The sequence below is a fragment of the Sorex fumeus genome, unplaced genomic scaffold, assembly GCF_029834395.1.
Source record: "Sorex fumeus unplaced genomic scaffold, SorFum_2.1 ptg000013l, whole genome shotgun sequence".
Lineage (NCBI taxonomy): Eukaryota > Metazoa > Chordata > Mammalia > Eulipotyphla > Soricidae > Sorex > Sorex fumeus.
In genome coordinates, this window is record NW_026606070.1 from 28,074,790 (window position 1) to 28,092,460 (window position 17,671).

The window sequence follows — 17,671 nt, forward strand, 5'->3', positions numbered from 1 at the left end:
TCCATTGTGAGACTTGTTGTTATTGTTTTTGGCATATCGAATATGCCACGGGGAGCTTGCCAGGCTCTGCCATGTGGGCGGGATACTCTTTCTAGCTTGCCAGGCTCTCCGAGAGGGGTGGAGGACTCGAACCTGGGTTTGTCGCGTGCAAGGTAAACACCCTATCCACTGTGCTATCACTTCAGCCCTGTAAGAACATAAAAATGATGGGCCAAGGTACGAGTGTTTCATTGTATGACTGAGACTTAAACCCAAAAGCTTTGTAGCTGCTCTCACAGTGATTCAAGAAATAAAATTATAAAAAATGGGGGAAAAAAAGTAAGGCGAAGTTCATGCACAATTCAGTCAGCCTAATCAGTGGCTGAATAAATAGCATTACTCCTACATTAAAAAAAAATGAGGGGCTGGAGCGATAGCACAGCGGGTAGGGCGTTTGCCTTGCACGCAGCCAAAATGGCCAATACAGGTTCAATTCCTAGCATCCCATATGGTCCCTCGAGCACTGCCAGGGGTGATTCCTGAGTGCGTGAGCCAGGAGTAACCCCTGAGCATCGCCAAGTGTGACCCAAAAAGCAAAAAAAAATGATGGGCCAGAGAGAGAGAGAGAGAGCACTACCTTGCATGTGGCTGACTCTGCTCCAATCTCCATCCCCCACCCAGAAAAGCTCAGGACCCCTGATCAACAGGGCCAGGAATAACCCCTAAGCACCACAGTATGGCCCCAGCTCCCCAACACCTCTTCCCCCAAAGGGAAAAAATGTGAAAATGCTGCCTCCTTTTCTCAAACTAGAAACACCAATGTAAGTTAGGAATGGTGTGGGCTGAGCTCTGCCATCATAGTCATATCCTCATGGGTCTCTTCACGCTATGTCCACAGCCCAGCTCCCACGCTATGTTCACTATGTGCTCACTACCTGTCTGCTGACCTGAGGGAAACTGGGTGCATGGGACAGGAAGGACATGGTCCATTTCATCCAACATCAGTTCAAAAGGCACAGTGACTTATCCAAAGCTCATAGCACAGAGATGGTAATCTTGTTTATCTGCACCCAGTCTTTCCCCGGAAGCAATTCTCTTCTTTCAACCTGCATTGGTTGCAGCCCCCACTAAAAACAGGACATTTCTTGTGCATCATTTGCTACTACCAGGCAAAAGTTGCCCAACAGAGGGGTGAGAGGCTGCCTGACAAAGACCAGCTGTCGCTAGCTTCTCACTAAGTCTTCATCTATCATAATGTCATAAGTCACAAATGGGAGTGACTCAAAGCTTTGGCCTGGCAAGAAAGATTAGGTGGGAAGCTACATAAAGTGCATGTCTTTAAGGTGTTCATCGGAGCTGCCTAGGTAGGTGAGGGGAAAAAACGGCTCAGCTGAAAAATAACAGACAACCAACAGGCTCCTTCGTTTTCTTCCTGATCATCTTTGCCAATGAGTCCATTGGACCCTGTGAGTCCATCCAGCTCACAGGAAGAGCTGACAGGAAGCCCACATTCTGGGGCCACAGTCTGGCCATCTCCTCCTGATGGGGAACAGACAAAACTAACAGCCCCTAAACTCTCCTCTCAGAACACAAGCTAAGCCCCCCTCTCTCTCCCTCCCTCTCTCTTTCCTCTCTCTCCTCTCCTTTGTCTCTGTCTCTCTGTCTCTGTCTCTGTCTCTGTCTCTGTCTCTCTCTCTCTCTCTCTCTCTCTCTCCATCTTCTCCTTCCCAAAGGAATTCAGTCTGGAAACCTGAAGAACAATCCAGAAAAATATCTTCAAAATAGCTGAACTCTCTGTAATGAGGAATATGTTTTAAAGTTCCCAGAACTACAATCCTCAATGTCTGGCATTTTAATGTGTTTTCTCAGAACTAAGCAAAGCTTTAATGACCGATTAAAAAAAGGCAAAACTGCATGTAAGTGTCAACACAATAGATGATACAATGTTCCTTTGATCTAAGTGCATTCTCTCTCTCTCTCTCTCTCTCTCTCTCTCTCTCTCTCTCTCGCTCTCTCTCGCTCTCTCTCTCATACGCACACACAGAGTGGTATAGTATACAATGACCCATGATGCACAGACATTGCAGCCAGGATGCACTAAATGGTTCTCCAACTGGCTAGAGTTCCTTCTTTCTGGCTAGTCAACCCATTACCAGGGAAAGAGATTATAGGCAGTGAATAGAACTCAGCCCAGTAATTTAACCTCTGAACCATTGCCTGTCATCTATAAAATGAGGGTTTCGTCTACAGCTGCAATAACCAGTAGAAATACAATGTAAGCCACAAATGCAAGAACCATGTTTGGCAGTTTTAAGCTTTCTGGTAGATATATTTTTCAAAATAAAAAGAAATAGGTCCAATCTATTTTTAAAATGCTTCAGTTAGTCTAATATAGTTAAAACATTATTTTAACATGTAATCAATATTTTAAGATTACTGGCATACTCTACATGCTTTTTTAAGAATAAATGTCAGAAAGCTAGTGCGTGTTGGGAAGCAAGGAATTTGGGCCATACCCAGCTGTGCTCACAGATTATTCTTGGCTCTGTGCTCAGGAGTGACTCTTAGCAGTGCTAAGGAGACCAAATGCAGTGCCAAGGATTTGAACCAGGGCAAGACCTCAACCACCGCACTATCTCTCTCGCTCACTAGCATGTACTGTAAATTGAAATTCATCTCAACTAAGGAAAAATATGTATATTTCAGGGGCCTGAGAAATAGTACAGGAGGCAGGGCTCTTGCCTAGCAGATGGCTGACCCCAGCATCCCATATGCCCCCCCACCCTGAGCACTGCCAAGAGTGATCCCTGAGTTTAGAGCCTGGAGTTAACTCCTGAGCATTGCCAGATGTGGCCCAAAAATGTAAATAAAAGATACACTTCAAATGGTTACTAGTCACAAGGGACCAGAACTACTTACTAAACAAGAAAACAAGGGTCAAGCTGATATCTGATATTTCTCTCAACACTGAAAGTTACTGTAATAAAAGAGATAACAGATCTGTAAGTTAAGGCATACAGGAAAACACTATCAAGTATTTCCCTGCATATTCTTAGTAGAAAAAGTTTCATTCAAAAATGGAACTTTTCTGAGAGAACAAAAGGGAATGCCCTGCGACGGAGGCGGGGTGGGGAGTTGGGAGATGGGGTGGGGGTGGTGGGAGGAATATTGGGATCATTGGTGGTGGAGAATGGGCCCTGGTGGAGGGATGCATTCTCGATCATTGTATGACTGAAACGCAAGAACGAAAGTTTGTGAGTCTGTAACTGTACCCTACGGTGATTCACTAATGAAAAAAAAATGGAACTTTTCTGACTATTGTTTCTTTCATTCCATGGAGATGGACTGAGTAATTAGTTTGACCTCCCCCAGTCATTATCCTACAAACCTAGAGGGAGATGTCGAACATTCCAAATAATGTACAACCTCTGAATGAAATTCTGAAGGGGGGGAGGGGGGAACATAACCCCGGAGAAACAAACATGGTTCAAAGCAGAGCTCCAGAGAGAACTATCTGAGAATGTTATCATCCACCTATTACCATCGCGCTCTAAACCACACATCTGCACATGCGTCCGGAATTGTCCCTCTAATTACTCCACATCCACTGAGAAAGATTCAAGGGGCCCCTGCTCCTCCCCCGTGGTCTTGCTTATTAGCCCCTTTGTGAGCTGAGATCTGCTCCGGCCAGATGGCTGGTCTGGGTTAAGAGTAGGACAGAACATCAGAGAACAAAGCAAAGCTAACTCGCCTAGCAAGGAGTTGAACCCGTGACCCTGACCTCATTAACTCTCCAGAACAGTTAACCCATCACCAACCCGCCTGGGCAGCTGCACCGTCAGCTCTTGCCAAGAAAGCCCAGGTGGCGGCTGCAATGACACCGGGGTGGAAGAAAAGTCACTGAAAGGAGACTAAGGACTTTTCAGCCCGAGGACAATCCTCAATGCCATTGTTCAGGGCAGCCTGGGATCTGGCAGACGGGTCTTACCAGCTCCCTGTGAACATCAGCTGTGCAGGGGTGGGGAGGGGGCTGCCTCTCTGCCCCTCCCCCACAAGACCGTTTGGACAATGGTGTTCCGAGCTGTGCTGTTTGCAAAGCATTGATCTCAGAGCCATGGGTTTCCACTCTTTTTCTCTGGTGAGGAAACCATGGGTTAACAAGCACATATGAGAATTTTTACAGATTATTGATTGAAGCCAGCTTATCCGAGCTTTAAGGAAAAAAAAAAAAACGTTCTCTACTGAACTCCCTTCATCTGGCCCCTTGGTGCAAAGCAATCCCCCCGCCCCAGGGGTGCGGGGTGGGTGGGGCTGTTTTTCCCTCCCCCCCCCCCATAAAAAGCCCCGCACCTTTTTTTTTTAACAATTTACCCTTTCTTTGTCTCTGGATAATCCCTTTCAGCCACTGCTATTGCTCCCTGCATTTTGTTCCAATATCACTGGTCTCTAGTCAGATGGCTACTTCCTTCTCTGATTTCAGTTTATCAGGAATGCTGTTCCAGTGTCGTTTCCTAAACACTCAATGTCAGCTTCAGAGGCCAGCTTAGCAAAGTTTCCACTGAGGCCTCAATGTCCACTCAGTGAAAAGTTCTACATACAACTGGAAAAAACTGTCAAGACTCCACATTATTTTTTTGCTCTTGTATTCTCAAGCCAGGGATCAAACCCAAGGCCTCCTACATTGAAGGCAAGTGTTCTGCTGCTGCACCCTATCCTATCCTAACACAAATTTTGATTGAAAATTATTTCTTCCGGGGGCTAGAGCAATTGCACAGTGGGTAGGGCGTTTGTCTTGCACGCGGCACACCCGGGTTCGATTCCCAGCATCCCCTATGGTCCCCCTCGAGCAGCACCAGGAGTAATTCCTGAGTGCATGAGCCAGGAGTAACCCCTGTGCATCGCCAGGTGTGATCCAAAAAACATTAAAAAAAAAAAGAAAGAAAATTATTTCTTCTATTTTGTTTCTGGCATCTGAGGAATCCAGGACTCTATACATTCAAAGCATGTGCTCTACCACTGAGCTTCAGTCCTCTGCTCTTTTGTTTGTTTGCTTATTTGAGATGGAGAGGGAATGGAAGTGTGCTACACCCAGCAAAGCTCAGGACTAACCCCAGGCTCTGTGCACAGGAATCTCTCCTGGCAGTGCTCAGGAGCCATATGTGGCGCCAGGGATTGAACTGAAGTCAGCGACACGCAAGGCAAAAGCCTAAACCCTTCTACTAGCTCTCCATGCTTTCCATTTTTGATGATATAAATAGAATCACCTTTTCACCCGCTAACTTACTAGAATATAAAAATCTAAGTTATTTATATGGTTTCTGTTTGTCTTAAATATTTCTCATAACATCTGACCACAATATGCTGACATTTCTTAAGGGTTTTTATTTCCAAAGAATTCCTCAAGGCTATATATGTATTCCTTTATTTTGTCATGCCCATTGGCGGCTGGGGGTGGTTCCTCTTGGAGGATCATGCAGTACTAAGGATCAAACCTGGGCTTCCCCCATGCCTATAGCTCTCTCTCATCATCCCAAGGCTATTTTCTAAATTTGTGGATTAAGAATTCACAAATGACAGTGTCAGGGCTGGAGCGATAGCACAGCGGGTCGTTTGCCTTGCACGCAACCAACCTGGGTTTGATTCCCAGCATCCCATATGGTCCCCTGAGCACTGCCAGGGGTAACTGCTGAGTGCAGAGCCAGGAGTAACCCCTGTGCATCACCAGGTATGACCCAAAAAGAAAAAAGAAAAGAATTTACAGTCTCATGCCAGCGAGATCAATAGCTCAGCAGACTAAAACCACATAGGGGTAGGGTTGGGAGTTGGCTCAAGTGGTAGCACACAAGTGGAGGTGGTAGTATAAGGCTGAACCTCTTGGCCCCCAAGTACTACTGATGCGGAAACAATTTCTTTTTTAATTTTTAGTTTATTTGGCATTTAGGGTCACACCCAGTGACACTTGGGAGCTATCCCGAGTCCAGAGCTCCAAGAGCCACGTGGTGCCGAGGACCAAAACCAGAGCAGTAGTTGTGGTCCTTCATTCCGTCTCCCAGGCAACAACAATCTTTGAATCTTGCACTTCTCGTATGGCACTGTAGCACTGTCCTCCCACTGTTCATCGATTTGCTTGAGTGGGGACCAGTAACGTCTCCATTGTAAGACTTGTTGTTGCTGTTTTTGGCATATCGAATATGCCACGGGGAGCTTGCCGGGCTCTGCCATGCAGGCGGGATACTCTCAGTAGCTTGCCGGGCTCTCCCAGAGGGATGGAGGAATCGAACCCGGGTCTGCCGCACGCAAGGCAAACGCCCTACCCGCAGTGCTATCCCTCCAGCCCTTCTCGTGTATCTGTGGAAATCAGGCGGCATGTATAAATCTGAGATACGCAAATGTGCCTGCCTCAAACCACATCACATGAACATCTCCACTGATTCTGCTATCCTTATCTCTGAGAATTTTCACAGAAGGATAAAAGTAGAGGGGCTGGAGAGATAGTTCAGAGGCTAAACACATGCTCTGTAGGCAGAAGGCCTGGGTTTGAACCCTAGCACCTCATGCTCCCCCAACCTTTGAAAGCAGAGCCAGGAAAAAGACCATCAATGCTGAGTATACCCTCCCACCAACTTAAAAAATTAGGTAGATATAGATAGATAAATATAGATATAGATGTAAAAGTAGAGGCCAGGGAGAGAGCTCAGTAGCTCAAAGAGCTGGAGCACATGCTTTGCATGCAGAAGGCCGAGGTTCAATCCCCTACATCTCGTGAACCCCCAGCATCACCTGTGCACCAACCAGGGCAACCAGGGAGGAACCCCAGCAAGTGTGCACCCCCGACCCCACCTCTAGAAAAAAAATCACAGTAAAAAATGTGGCAGTGTTGAAGGAGATCATGGAGGAGGTCATGGTTGAGGGTTAGGGGCAGTTTGCAGAAATTCTGCATATCAACACCATATCTAAAATACAGAACTGAGCTTACCTGGGGGTGAGGAGAGGGGACTTAGGAACACTGGTAGAGAAAAGTGGGCACTCTGGTGGTGAGGGTAGTGTTGGGACAATGTATGCATAAAACTACCATGAGCCAAATGTAATGGTAACTGTCTGGTTATATAAATTACAGTGACTATTCAAGAGCTGGAAGCTTTCCTTATGCTCAAAACAAAAACAAAAATAAAAACCAATCCATCCTCTGTCAAGTGATAGTCAAAGTGATATCAATAAACAAAACGTAAGCTCACTACATGGGTACACTCCTAAGGAAAATGATTATTTCTGAGTACTAAATTAATGGATGAAATTTTTTATCCAACAATAAGTAAGACAATAGAGTCACTTCAATTGCAATAGAAAAAAAATCACATAAACATTTTCAAACATCCCAGGAAAGTGCTAATCTTTATCCAGCTTACATCACAATCTTTAAGAGCTATGATTATAAAAAGGACCTATTTTGGAAAGACTAAGCAGGGCTGGACACGTAGTACGGTGAGTTGGGCACTTATCTTGCAACTAGCCAACCCAGGTTTGAACCTGGTACCCCATGTGGTCCCCGAGCCTAGCCAGAACTGATTCCTCACAGAGCCAGGAATAAGCCCTGAGCACCACTGAGTTTGGCCCCCAAAACCAAAAATATCAAAGAAAAGACTAATATTAATTCAACAGAAATCTACACATACTGTTAAGTGTTCTTAGGGGCCACAGTGATAGTTCAGCAGGGAGGGTGTTTGCCTTGCACTCAGTAATACTGAGTTTAATCCCTGGCATCCCATTTGGTTCTCCTGAGCACCACCAGGAGTAATTCCTGAGCTCAGAGCCAGGAGTAAGCCCTGTGCATTGCCAGGTGTGGCCCCAAAAATAACCACAAACAAACAAAAAAACAGTGCTAACCCTGGCTGAAGCAATAGCACAGCAGGTAGGGCATTTGCCTTGCATATGGCCAACCCGAGTTCAATTCCTCCATCCCTCTCGGAGAACCCGGCAAGCTACTGAGAGTCTCCCGCCCATATGGCAGAGCCTGACAAGTTCCTGTGGCATATTCGATATGCCAAAAATAGTAACAAGAAGTCTCACAGTGGAGACGTTACTGGTGCCTGCTGGAGCAAATCGCTGAACAGCAGGAGGACAGTGCTACAGTGCTAAACTTGGCTTAAAGAGATAGTACAGGGAGTATACATCCTTGCCTTGTATTCAGCTGACCCAAGTTCAATCCCCAGCACCACATATGGTCCCCACCAAACACCACCAGAGCTAAGAGCCATGAGTAAGCCCCGAGAAGAGCTGGGTGAGACACAAGAACTATACTTCCACATGTCCATAGCAATACATTAACCAGAATCTGGGGCCAGAGAGATAGTACATGTGGTTAAGGCACCTGCCTTGCATGCGGCTGACCTGAGTTTGATTTCTGGCCAGCCCATACAGTTTTCTGAGTCTGCCAGGTGTAAGCTCTAAGTACTAACCTCCCCCTCCCCCCGAGTTTGATTTCTCCGCCCCTCTCGGAGAGCCCAGCAAGCTACTGAGAGTATCTTGCCCGCACGGCAGAGCCTGGCAAGCTCCCCATGACGTATTCGATATGCCAAACACAGTAACAACAAAGTCTCCAATGGAGACGTTACTGGGCCCGCTCGAGCAAAAATATATATATAAATAAATAAATAAATAAATATATAAATAATAGAGCAAAATCGGTAGAGATATGTATGGGAAAAACCAGGAAAATTATTTTCTTTCTTTTTTCTTTCATTTTTTTGGGTTAGTCCTGCTTCTGCACTCAGGAATTATTCCTGGTGGTTCTCAGGAGACCATATGAGATTCTGGGAATTGAACCTAGGTCGGCCGCATGCAAGGCAAACACCCTCCCCACTGTACTATCACTCCAGCCTAGAAATTTACCTTTCCATTGTCACTTAAAGCTACCTATTTGTACATTTGAAAGACTATTTATAAAACATATATTTATTTATAAAATAAATGTTTTTATAAAATATATTCCTTTAAAACATTCTTTTTTGGGGAAGGAAGAGAGACTTTGGGCTATACCAACAGTTCTCAAGGGTCACTCCTAACAGTGCTCTGGGGACTAAAGATGCCAGGGACCAAACCAGGGTAGAGGCATGGTGTGTCCCAAAGAGAGTAACTAGACTCCTTGTTGCATTTTATTTTGGGATGAATGGAGTGGGGCACATGGGTTAATGCCATGGCGGGGGGGAGAATCATTCTCATTCCCATGTACGGAACCAGGGTCAGTTCTCATACAGAATAAGAGTCTAAAGCCCAGTACCTTAAAACATTCTTATTTTAGACAATTTTTTGAATGAGAGTAAAAGGGGGTTTTGTTTGTTTATTTTATTGAATCATTTATTTTATGTTTATTTTATTGAATATATCACAATCATATCATGTGATAGACCATTACAAAGCTATTCACGACTGGGTTTCAGTCATACAGTATTCCAACAACCCATCCCTCCAACAGTGTACATTTCCCCAAACCAATGTCCCCAGTTTCCCTTCCACCACCCCACAACTACTCCCTCCCAGCTTGACTCTGGCAGGCATCTCTCTCTCTCTCTCTCTCTCTCTCTCTCTATCTCTCTCCCCTCCCCCGACAATATTTTAAAAGAGAAATGAAGTACTAGAAGTAGCCCCCCCCATTAAAACATTGCCACAAATAATAGAAATACTTGCAACATTTTAGAAATTTATTTAATTACCAAAAATTACCGCAGCAGTTAATGGTGGCTTTCCTGCAAGTATCTTACAAAATAAATTACTTTTACTGCCTGGTGATTTTGAGACAAATCAATAAACAATAAAGTACTCTTTGTAGCTCTTAAGTCTTCACTTTGTGCTTTAACAGGAGGCAACATCCTTCCACAATGAAGTCTTTTTATAGTTGCTTAGTAGTCTCATGTCTCTTCTGAATTTATATTCAACCTTTGGGTGTTCAATAAGACTGATGAATTAACTGACTATCATAGCAACCTGAGGAGTTACTCCAAAATATTTGCATCAAAGACAAGCCAAAGTCAAAATCACTGGTCTACACTGTGCACTTTCTGACTTTTCTATCTTGAAAATCTTCATCTAGATCCTTTCAAAGGACTTTCGAAAGGTGAGATGCAAGGGGTAAATGTCCAATATTGACTTCCAATTTACCTGAAAGAAGCAGTGAGCCATCTTCAGAAATGACTGTAATTGGACACAGGAAGAGCATGGGGCTGAAAGGACCACACTGCCGTGGGTCGAACAGAACTCAATTTGGATTCCCAAGTTTTTCTTTGTTATGGGGTCACACCCCACAGTCCTCAGATCTTACTCCTGGCTCTGTGCTCAGGAATAACCTCTGGCAGTGCTCAGGAACCATATGCAGTGCTGGGGAATGAACTTGGGTCAGAACCAGGGATTAAAACAGGTCAGCAGCGCCTGCAAAGTCAGAACCTTAACTCCTGTACTATCTCTTGGGCCCCATCAGTTTGAATTCCTGCTTGATCTTTATGACCCTGGGAAAGTTCATCAAACCTCTTTGAGTTCTCATTTCATTTATCAAATGGAAACACAAGGTCAGCTTACAAGGCTTACAAGGTTGTGAGCACTACATTAGACACAATATATAAATAGGCTGCTTAGCACAGACCTCACCTATGATAAATACTAAATATATGACTGCAATTACTAAACGATGTCCGGGGCAGGAGAGATGCTCAATAGGCCAAACACATGCTTTGTATACCGAAGGCCCAAGTTTGATCTTCATACCACAAGGTCCCCTTAGCACCAATAGAAGCACCCCCACCACAGAGCCAGGAGAAGCTCCTGGGTACCAGAGGGTGTGGCCCCCAAACAAAAAAAGAAATGTTTAAGACTCAATTTTCGGTGTAATATTAAATGCCTAACTGAAGCTGCAAGTCATTCAAAGGAAAAATATAGGGATTTAAGAATAAAATTTTCTCTTTAGTGCACTTAGCTCGACTAGCCTTTACATCGGTGTTTTTTCGAACCATAAGCTTTAACCCACGACGGGGATGGGAAATCATTTAGTGGATCTCAACCAGCATTTTGAAATAAAATTGAACGGAAACATAAGAATGAACTGCAAAGCCAGGGAGAGGGCTGGAATAACACTTAGCAAGCAAGAGTCCCAGCACCTCATCGCATGCTCCCTCTCACCATATCAACCCTGTACACGGAGCCAGGAGTAGCCTCAACTACTGCCTGTGTGACTCCAAAACAAAGCAGTGAGCCAAAGAGATAGTAGAGAAAGTAAGACTCTTGCCTTGCACACAACTGACCCCTATTCGATGCCAGGCATTGAATGCTGCCCCCTGCCAAGCACTACCAAGGGTCACTCTAGAGGAATGTGGCACCAGCAGAATGTGGGAGCAAAAACAAACCCAAAAGATGAATGATTACACATAAGAAGTCTACTCTTGGGGCTGGAGTGATAGTACAGTGGGTAAGGCGCTTGCCTTGCACACAGCCGACCCTGGTTCAATCCCAGCATCCCATATGGCACCACCAGGAGTGATTCCTGAATGCAGAGCCAGGAGTAATCCCTGAGCACTGCCAAGAAAAATTTTAAAAGTCTATTCCTTAAACTATCAGTTTCATCTGAAAACCATTTGAAGATCTCCGTATACTGGATAACAATATATAGTGCATTTCTTATTATTCCCTCAAAAGTTGAAAAACCACTACATCACCTGGTAAGAACAAAAATGATCTAACACAAATTGCTTAGTTTGTGCTCAACATTACTCTAGGCATAGACACACGTATCCTCATTGGAGCCTCTCCCAGACTTCTAAAGGCCGGTACGACAGTGTATCCCAGTTTACAGACACTGAAATGAAGAGAGACGGCATCACTAGTGGAAATTGCATTTCAGTGGATCCAAGTTTCGAATTCAGTCACCTGACCCTCAGCACTGGCACCTCGAACCCTTTCACAAGTTCTGGGTGGTAAAATAGACCTTGTCCTTGCAAGAGTTGTTCTAAAGGTAGACTTGGAGCAGGCCTCATGAAAGCTAAGACACTCCACAAGCACTTCTGGGAAGGCAGCTGATCCCGGACCAGGCTGTGTGACCAGAGGTGAAGGCACTGGCCTGGGCGCCAGCTTCTGTCCCTGGCATTGCTGCTTTGGTGGCAAAGGAGTTGGCAAGTCATTTAATCTCGCTGCGTCTGGATTTCCTCACCTACAAAACGGGAGTGATACTATCTGCCCTGGGTCCCCACAGGCCATTGTGAAAAAATAAATGTACAGCCAGCCGGTGAAAAGTTCTCTTGTGCTACACAGTTACATGAGAGGGTGTCTATACCACCCACAGGACACCACCCTTCACAGAAACACATTAAATAGGATCTAAAAGGGAAGGAAGGTCACCAGGCTTTTTCTATATGTGTTTGGAAACTTTCTGCATGGCCTCTTGACACACAGTAGGCCTTCAGTACATGTTCATTAAAATAAAAGAAGTAAGCCAGCTCCATCTGGATGCTGGTTCTCTCTGTATTTTATTTTCTGAGTGCTCATTCTTTCCCACTTAATTTTAATTGAGGACTGGAGAGACAGCATAGGTGATAAGGCACTTGCCTCAAATGTGACTGCGTTGGTCACACCCTCACACTGATTCGCATATGGTCCTCTGAGCATCACCAGAAGTGATCTCTGAGCACAAGGTCAGTCGCTGAGGACTGTCACGTTACACGTGACAGGCCCCCAGACCACAAACAAAAAACTGGGCCAGAGACATAGTATAATGGGTAAGACACTTGCTTTGCAGGTAGCTGACTGGGCTCAATCCTTGGCACCACACATCATCCCCTGAACATCTCCAGGAAGTGACCCCTGAGCACAGACAAAGCCAGGAATAAGCCCTGATTACAGCCGAGTGTGGCCCAACTCCCCCTGAACAAATGAATCAAACTATTTATTGAACACTTACTATATCACAAATGAGAATGCAATATTTTTTTTAAAAAAAAGATGAAAAGACAGTCACTTATACTGGAGAATTTCATGTTAATACCAATATATTTTTTTCTAAAATTGCATAAAGGAAAACTAAAATATGGCTTCGTCTAGCAATAATATACAATTACAGTGTGTAGTGTAAGAAAGAACTATATGAAACCTTCTGTTTTTATACCAATTACCTATAGATGCACAATAGATGCAGGTCAGTATTATTCTCTTGCAGGTTCTAAATTTTGTGCTAAATTCTTCTATTGCGTGTGGGTGTGTGGCAGGGCTGGGGGAGGAAGAGGAGACTGAGGGGGGGAGTGGTCCCAAGTGGTGCTCAGGAGGCCCAAGGGCCCTTCCAGTGATCCTATCAACCAGGTCAGCAGTTCAATGCAAGAGCCAAAGATAGGGTGCTACTTGGGCCCTGCAGTGTTAGGATCACCTGGGTCCCCCAGAAGTGCTGGGCACAGGGGTGCGGTGGTAAAAGCCTCCAAGGCCACACCCAGGAAGGTCTCCCTCCTTAATCCCCGACTGTCTCTCAGTCCCTGTGCTAAGTTCCCTGAATTTTCAGAGTTTAAGTTTCTCAATATCAAAAGTTAATATATTAGACTGAAAAATAAGATAACATCTTTTTTAAAAATCTTATGTAGATAACATCTTAAATAATACTGGAAAGCTGATCTAGTAGCATTATTTTTTCTTCCTTCATATTTCTGAGCTGAATTCACCATAATGCAATATAATATCTTATAAGATGCAACTGCTCTCTCCCCCCGCCCCCCCCCCCCGTTTCTTTTGTTAAAAAAAAAAACAAACCTGTCTTTAAGACGTTTTCTTGTAGGTAATTTTCTGTTGCCTATATTGAACCAGGAATAAGGAATATGTTTCTCTTCGAATAAAGGAGGTAACAGAGAGGATGCCCTTCCTTTGTTGACTTTTTTAATTATTCAAAAGTGAGTGCTGTCTTCCGATTACCCCCCCTCCTCCCGACACACACAATGCCAAATAATTGTTGCTTATTTTATACATAACACCACTAGTCCAGGGGGTTTTTACGGGCGAACATTGATTTAAGGAAAACTTAAAATGAATTGAAAATTTGCCACAGGGTTATCTACTAAGAAGCTTTTACTAAAATTGCCTTATCCTTTGTATCCTAACCACTCCCTCTCCACCATCGCGGCCACACACACACACACACGCACACACACACACACACACACACACACCCTAGTACCACCCCAACACACTCTCCCCGCCCCCCCACCCCCACCCCACAGACACACACCTGCACCAGATTATTTTAACATTTCACAACGCACGCTCAATACTTACTGGTTGTGCGCCCCACAGCCCTCCCCTCTCCAACATGGACCGAGTGACTGTGTCCTCACAGCTGTGTCTTCCTTCTCTCTCCAGACACAGTTCAGGAAAAAAAATGCCCGCGATGCTGGGCGCTGCGAACATCTACCTCCCCTCGGGCGCGGGCGAGGGTCCACGTCTTCCTGACCGTGCCGGTGCAGAAAAGCTCCGACACCCCACCCACCGCGTGCAGGGGGTGGGGGGGATCGGCGGGTCCCGGGGTCTCGCCCCCACCGCGCTCTGCCCGCCTGGGCGGGTGCAGGACCGGGTGGGGTGGGGGGAGATGCGCGGGCAGACAGACCCCCGGGGGGCTGGCGCTGGGGGTGGGTGGGGGGACAGGAGAAGCCGCTGCCCGTCCCGGCGGCTCGCAGCCCGCAGTAAACAGGGGGGGAACCTTTGTCTCGCCTCCGCCTCCCCGCGACGGGCTCATCCGAACCGGGACCACCCCCCTCCACGCCCCGCGTGTGCGCGATCGGCCCGCGGAGGTTAAACAAAGCCCCGCGGCGCTGGCGGGGGGCGCGGGCTGCCCGGACGGCGGGGCCCGGGGCGCGGCGCGGGGAGCGGCCCCCGAGCTCCCACAATCGCGCGGGTCCCGTCGGTCCCGGAGGAGCCCGCCCGCCCCCGCCCCCCGCCGCCCGGCTCGGGGACTCACCTGAGGTCCCCGCGGGCGCCCCGCAGCCGCGCGCACCCGCCACCGCAGCGGCCCCAGCCGCGGCCTCCGCTGCGCCGCCCGCCGTCGCCTCCGCCGCTGCCGCCGCCGCCGCGCGGCACTGCGCCCCGGCCCGCGCCGCCCGGTCACATGCTCGGACCCGCGCCGCGCCCCCCGCCGCCGCGGACGGCCCCCCGGGTGGCGGCGCGCGCCGTTACCTGCGTGGGCGCTGCTGCGTGGGCCGGGGGCGCCGGGTCCGCGGGTGTCCGCGGCGGAGGGGGCCCGCGCCGGCGTCTGGTCCCTGCACGGGCCACCCGGGCTCCGGAGCGTCGCGCCGCTGGGCCCCAACACCCCGGGAGCCCCGGACGGACGTCAAATAAATATCAAGTTGTTTGCCCGGGTTGTGGGGGCAGGGAAGGGGAGGACTGGATGGTAAGGCACTGGCCTCGCGCGAGGCCAGCCTGGCTACTGTCCCAGCCACCTCGTAGGGTCCCCTCCCCGAGCCCCGCCAGGAGTGATCCCCCCACCCCCACCCCGAGAACCTCCAAAACAAAAACAAACACACAAAAAGTTGCCCTACGGAAATAGAAAGACTCTGAATTGCCTTGCTGAGGTCGCCATTCGTCAGAGCAGAGTGACAGTGACATTCAGGGCTTTGTTGTCCCCAGCTATAAATTAACTCGTGATCGATGCTTGATGGAAAACAGTTATCTTTTCTCCTTGTGGCCTTAGGGAAACGCGGAGCCGGTTACTCTATCCCTTTTGTTCTGTGCAAAAGATGCTAATAATAATAATAATAATAGTAGTAGTAATGAGTGTAATTAATCGGGACTTCTGAAGCAAAAAAAATCTCAGAGGCAAAAGTTGGAAAGTGTTCGGTGCTGAACCCGATATCCTAATGCGGGAAACAGGACTGAGTTCCTGCAGGTGTAATGATTTGGAAGGAACAGCTCTGATACTAGGAACGCCCCAGGCATGCTACCATATCCAAGGGGATTTTCGTAGCTAAGCGGTTTTAATGAAGCAGCAGGAAGCATGGTTGTATATTGTGTTTGTGTTCAGTGCTTACATAACCCAAACTATGTCTGCCTTTTTTTTTCTAAATAAGAATCACAAAGAGTTTTATAAAGAGTTGAGCAAATATCTTCTTGATTTTCTCTGGAAACAACCTAAGCTTCCAGAAGCCAAAAATTCACAGCCCAATTTATCTACACAATCAAAATCCCATGTAGAATATACATCCTTTTTCTTGATACAATTGTGCAACAGCATGAAAATACACTTTATAAAAATTAAAATGTACGTTAATAATGTGTGGGGATCTACTTTTAATGTTGGCAAGGAGAGGCACCCTAATTAACGCACTCTTAAAATAATTTAAAAATTTTGGCAAATTTCTGCTCATATTAAAGAATTCTAGCTGAACGTCCCATTTGCTGAAGGAGCTGAGTGCATACTTTGCAACCTGAAAGATAAGGTTTGGTTCCCCACGGCATATGTACTCTAAACAGAATCACTAAGCATCCAGACATTGTCCCCCCCACCCCCACTCATAAAAGAAAGAAAGAAAGAAAAGAAAAGAAAAAAGACGACAGGCCAGAGAGATAGTGGAGGAGTTAAAGTACTAGACTCGCACGAAGTTCCTGGCGCCACACAGTCCTCTAGCACCACCAGGAGTGATCCCTGAACACAGCCAGGAGTAAGTCCTGAGCACCATTGACTGTGGCAGAAAAAAAACAAAAACAAAAACAAAAAAAACCCATAGATTAAAAACAAACAAAAAGACACCTGGCCATTTAACTGCTGTATTGGGGTGGAAGGAAAGGATACATGAAATAAATGGTCTATTTAGACCAGTCATTCTTCATCATGCATGCTTTGGTCTTCTAGGAGACACTCGGCAACATTTGATGACACTCTGGATTGTCACAACTGGTTGGCAGGTGCCACTACTGGCATCTAGTGGGTAAAGACCAGAGATGCTGCTAAAGCATCATACCGTGCAGGGGTCGATGAATTATGTCCCACTCAGGAACAAGAGGGACACAAGCTTGGACTGGGAACTTCAGAGTCTCTTGCCACACCTGCTCTCCATCACTTTCCCTTGGAGCCACACCACGTGGCTTCTTCAGGAGCAAGGAAGAAATGCAATAGTACATCTTTCACAGGGACACAGACTGGCAAACTGAAAGGGACATCACTCATGCAAAGAAAAGTCATGGTGAGAACATAAACACACACATACACATATATAATCACAAAAGGTACCAAGAGCAGACAATGTGATGAGCACAGGCTTTGCACACAGGAGGCCAGGGGCTCCCAAAAGCCCCACCTAGAGCAAGTCCTGGGCACAGAGCTGGGAGTAGCCCCTAAGCACTTCCAGGTATGGACTCCAAACAAAACAGATACACAAAAAGATCATGGTCCCGGTCCTCCCGTTGTTCATCGATTTGCTCGAGCGGGCCCAGTAACGTCTCCATCCTGAGACTTCTTGTTACTGTTTTTGGCATATCGAATACGTCACGGGGAGCTTGCTAGGCTTTGCCGTGCGGGTGAGATACTCTTGGTAGCTTGCCGGGCTCTCCGAGAGGGATACAAAAAGATAAAATAATATAAATATTGTGGTGTGGAAGGCAATTACTGTCTCTTGCAATTACTTCAGAACCCTTCGTGTCTACTCTACAACCCTGACCTTAAAAGTGAGCAAACTGAGAGCCTGGGTGA

General features: G+C 46.7%; 2 protein-coding genes across 2 annotated transcripts in view; one reads left to right on the forward strand and one right to left on the reverse strand.

The window, feature by feature from the left end:
* The window catches only part of CRACD (capping protein inhibiting regulator of actin dynamics), a 229,967-nt gene extending 214,920 nt beyond the window's left edge, over nucleotides 1-15,047 (reverse strand). Inside the window, 1 exon segment of the mRNA XM_056111190.1 lies at nucleotides 14,948-15,047. The gene's annotated coding sequence lies outside the window, so the exon portion shown is untranslated.
* LOC130020604 (tropomyosin-1, isoforms 33/34-like) lies at nucleotides 14,381-15,324 on the forward strand. The gene is made up of 2 exons (XM_056111191.1): nucleotides 14,381-14,450; nucleotides 14,681-15,324. Exons 1-2 carry the CDS (start codon nucleotides 14,381-14,383, stop codon nucleotides 15,322-15,324), a joined length of 714 nt encoding a protein of 237 aa, XP_055967166.1.
* Nucleotides 15,325-17,671: the final 2,347 nt, after the last annotated feature.

Bases quoted from the DNA above. Each gene is read 5' to 3' on its own strand.
- LOC130020604 (XM_056111191.1), top strand. From the start codon at position 14,381: ATGCTGGGCGCTGCGAACATCTACCTCCCCTCGGGCGCGGGCGAGGGT. The intron at 14,451-14,680 runs GTGCAGAAAAGC...CGCAGTAAACAG, and splicing joins ACGTCTTCCTGACCGTGCCG to GGGGGGAACCTTTGTCTCGC.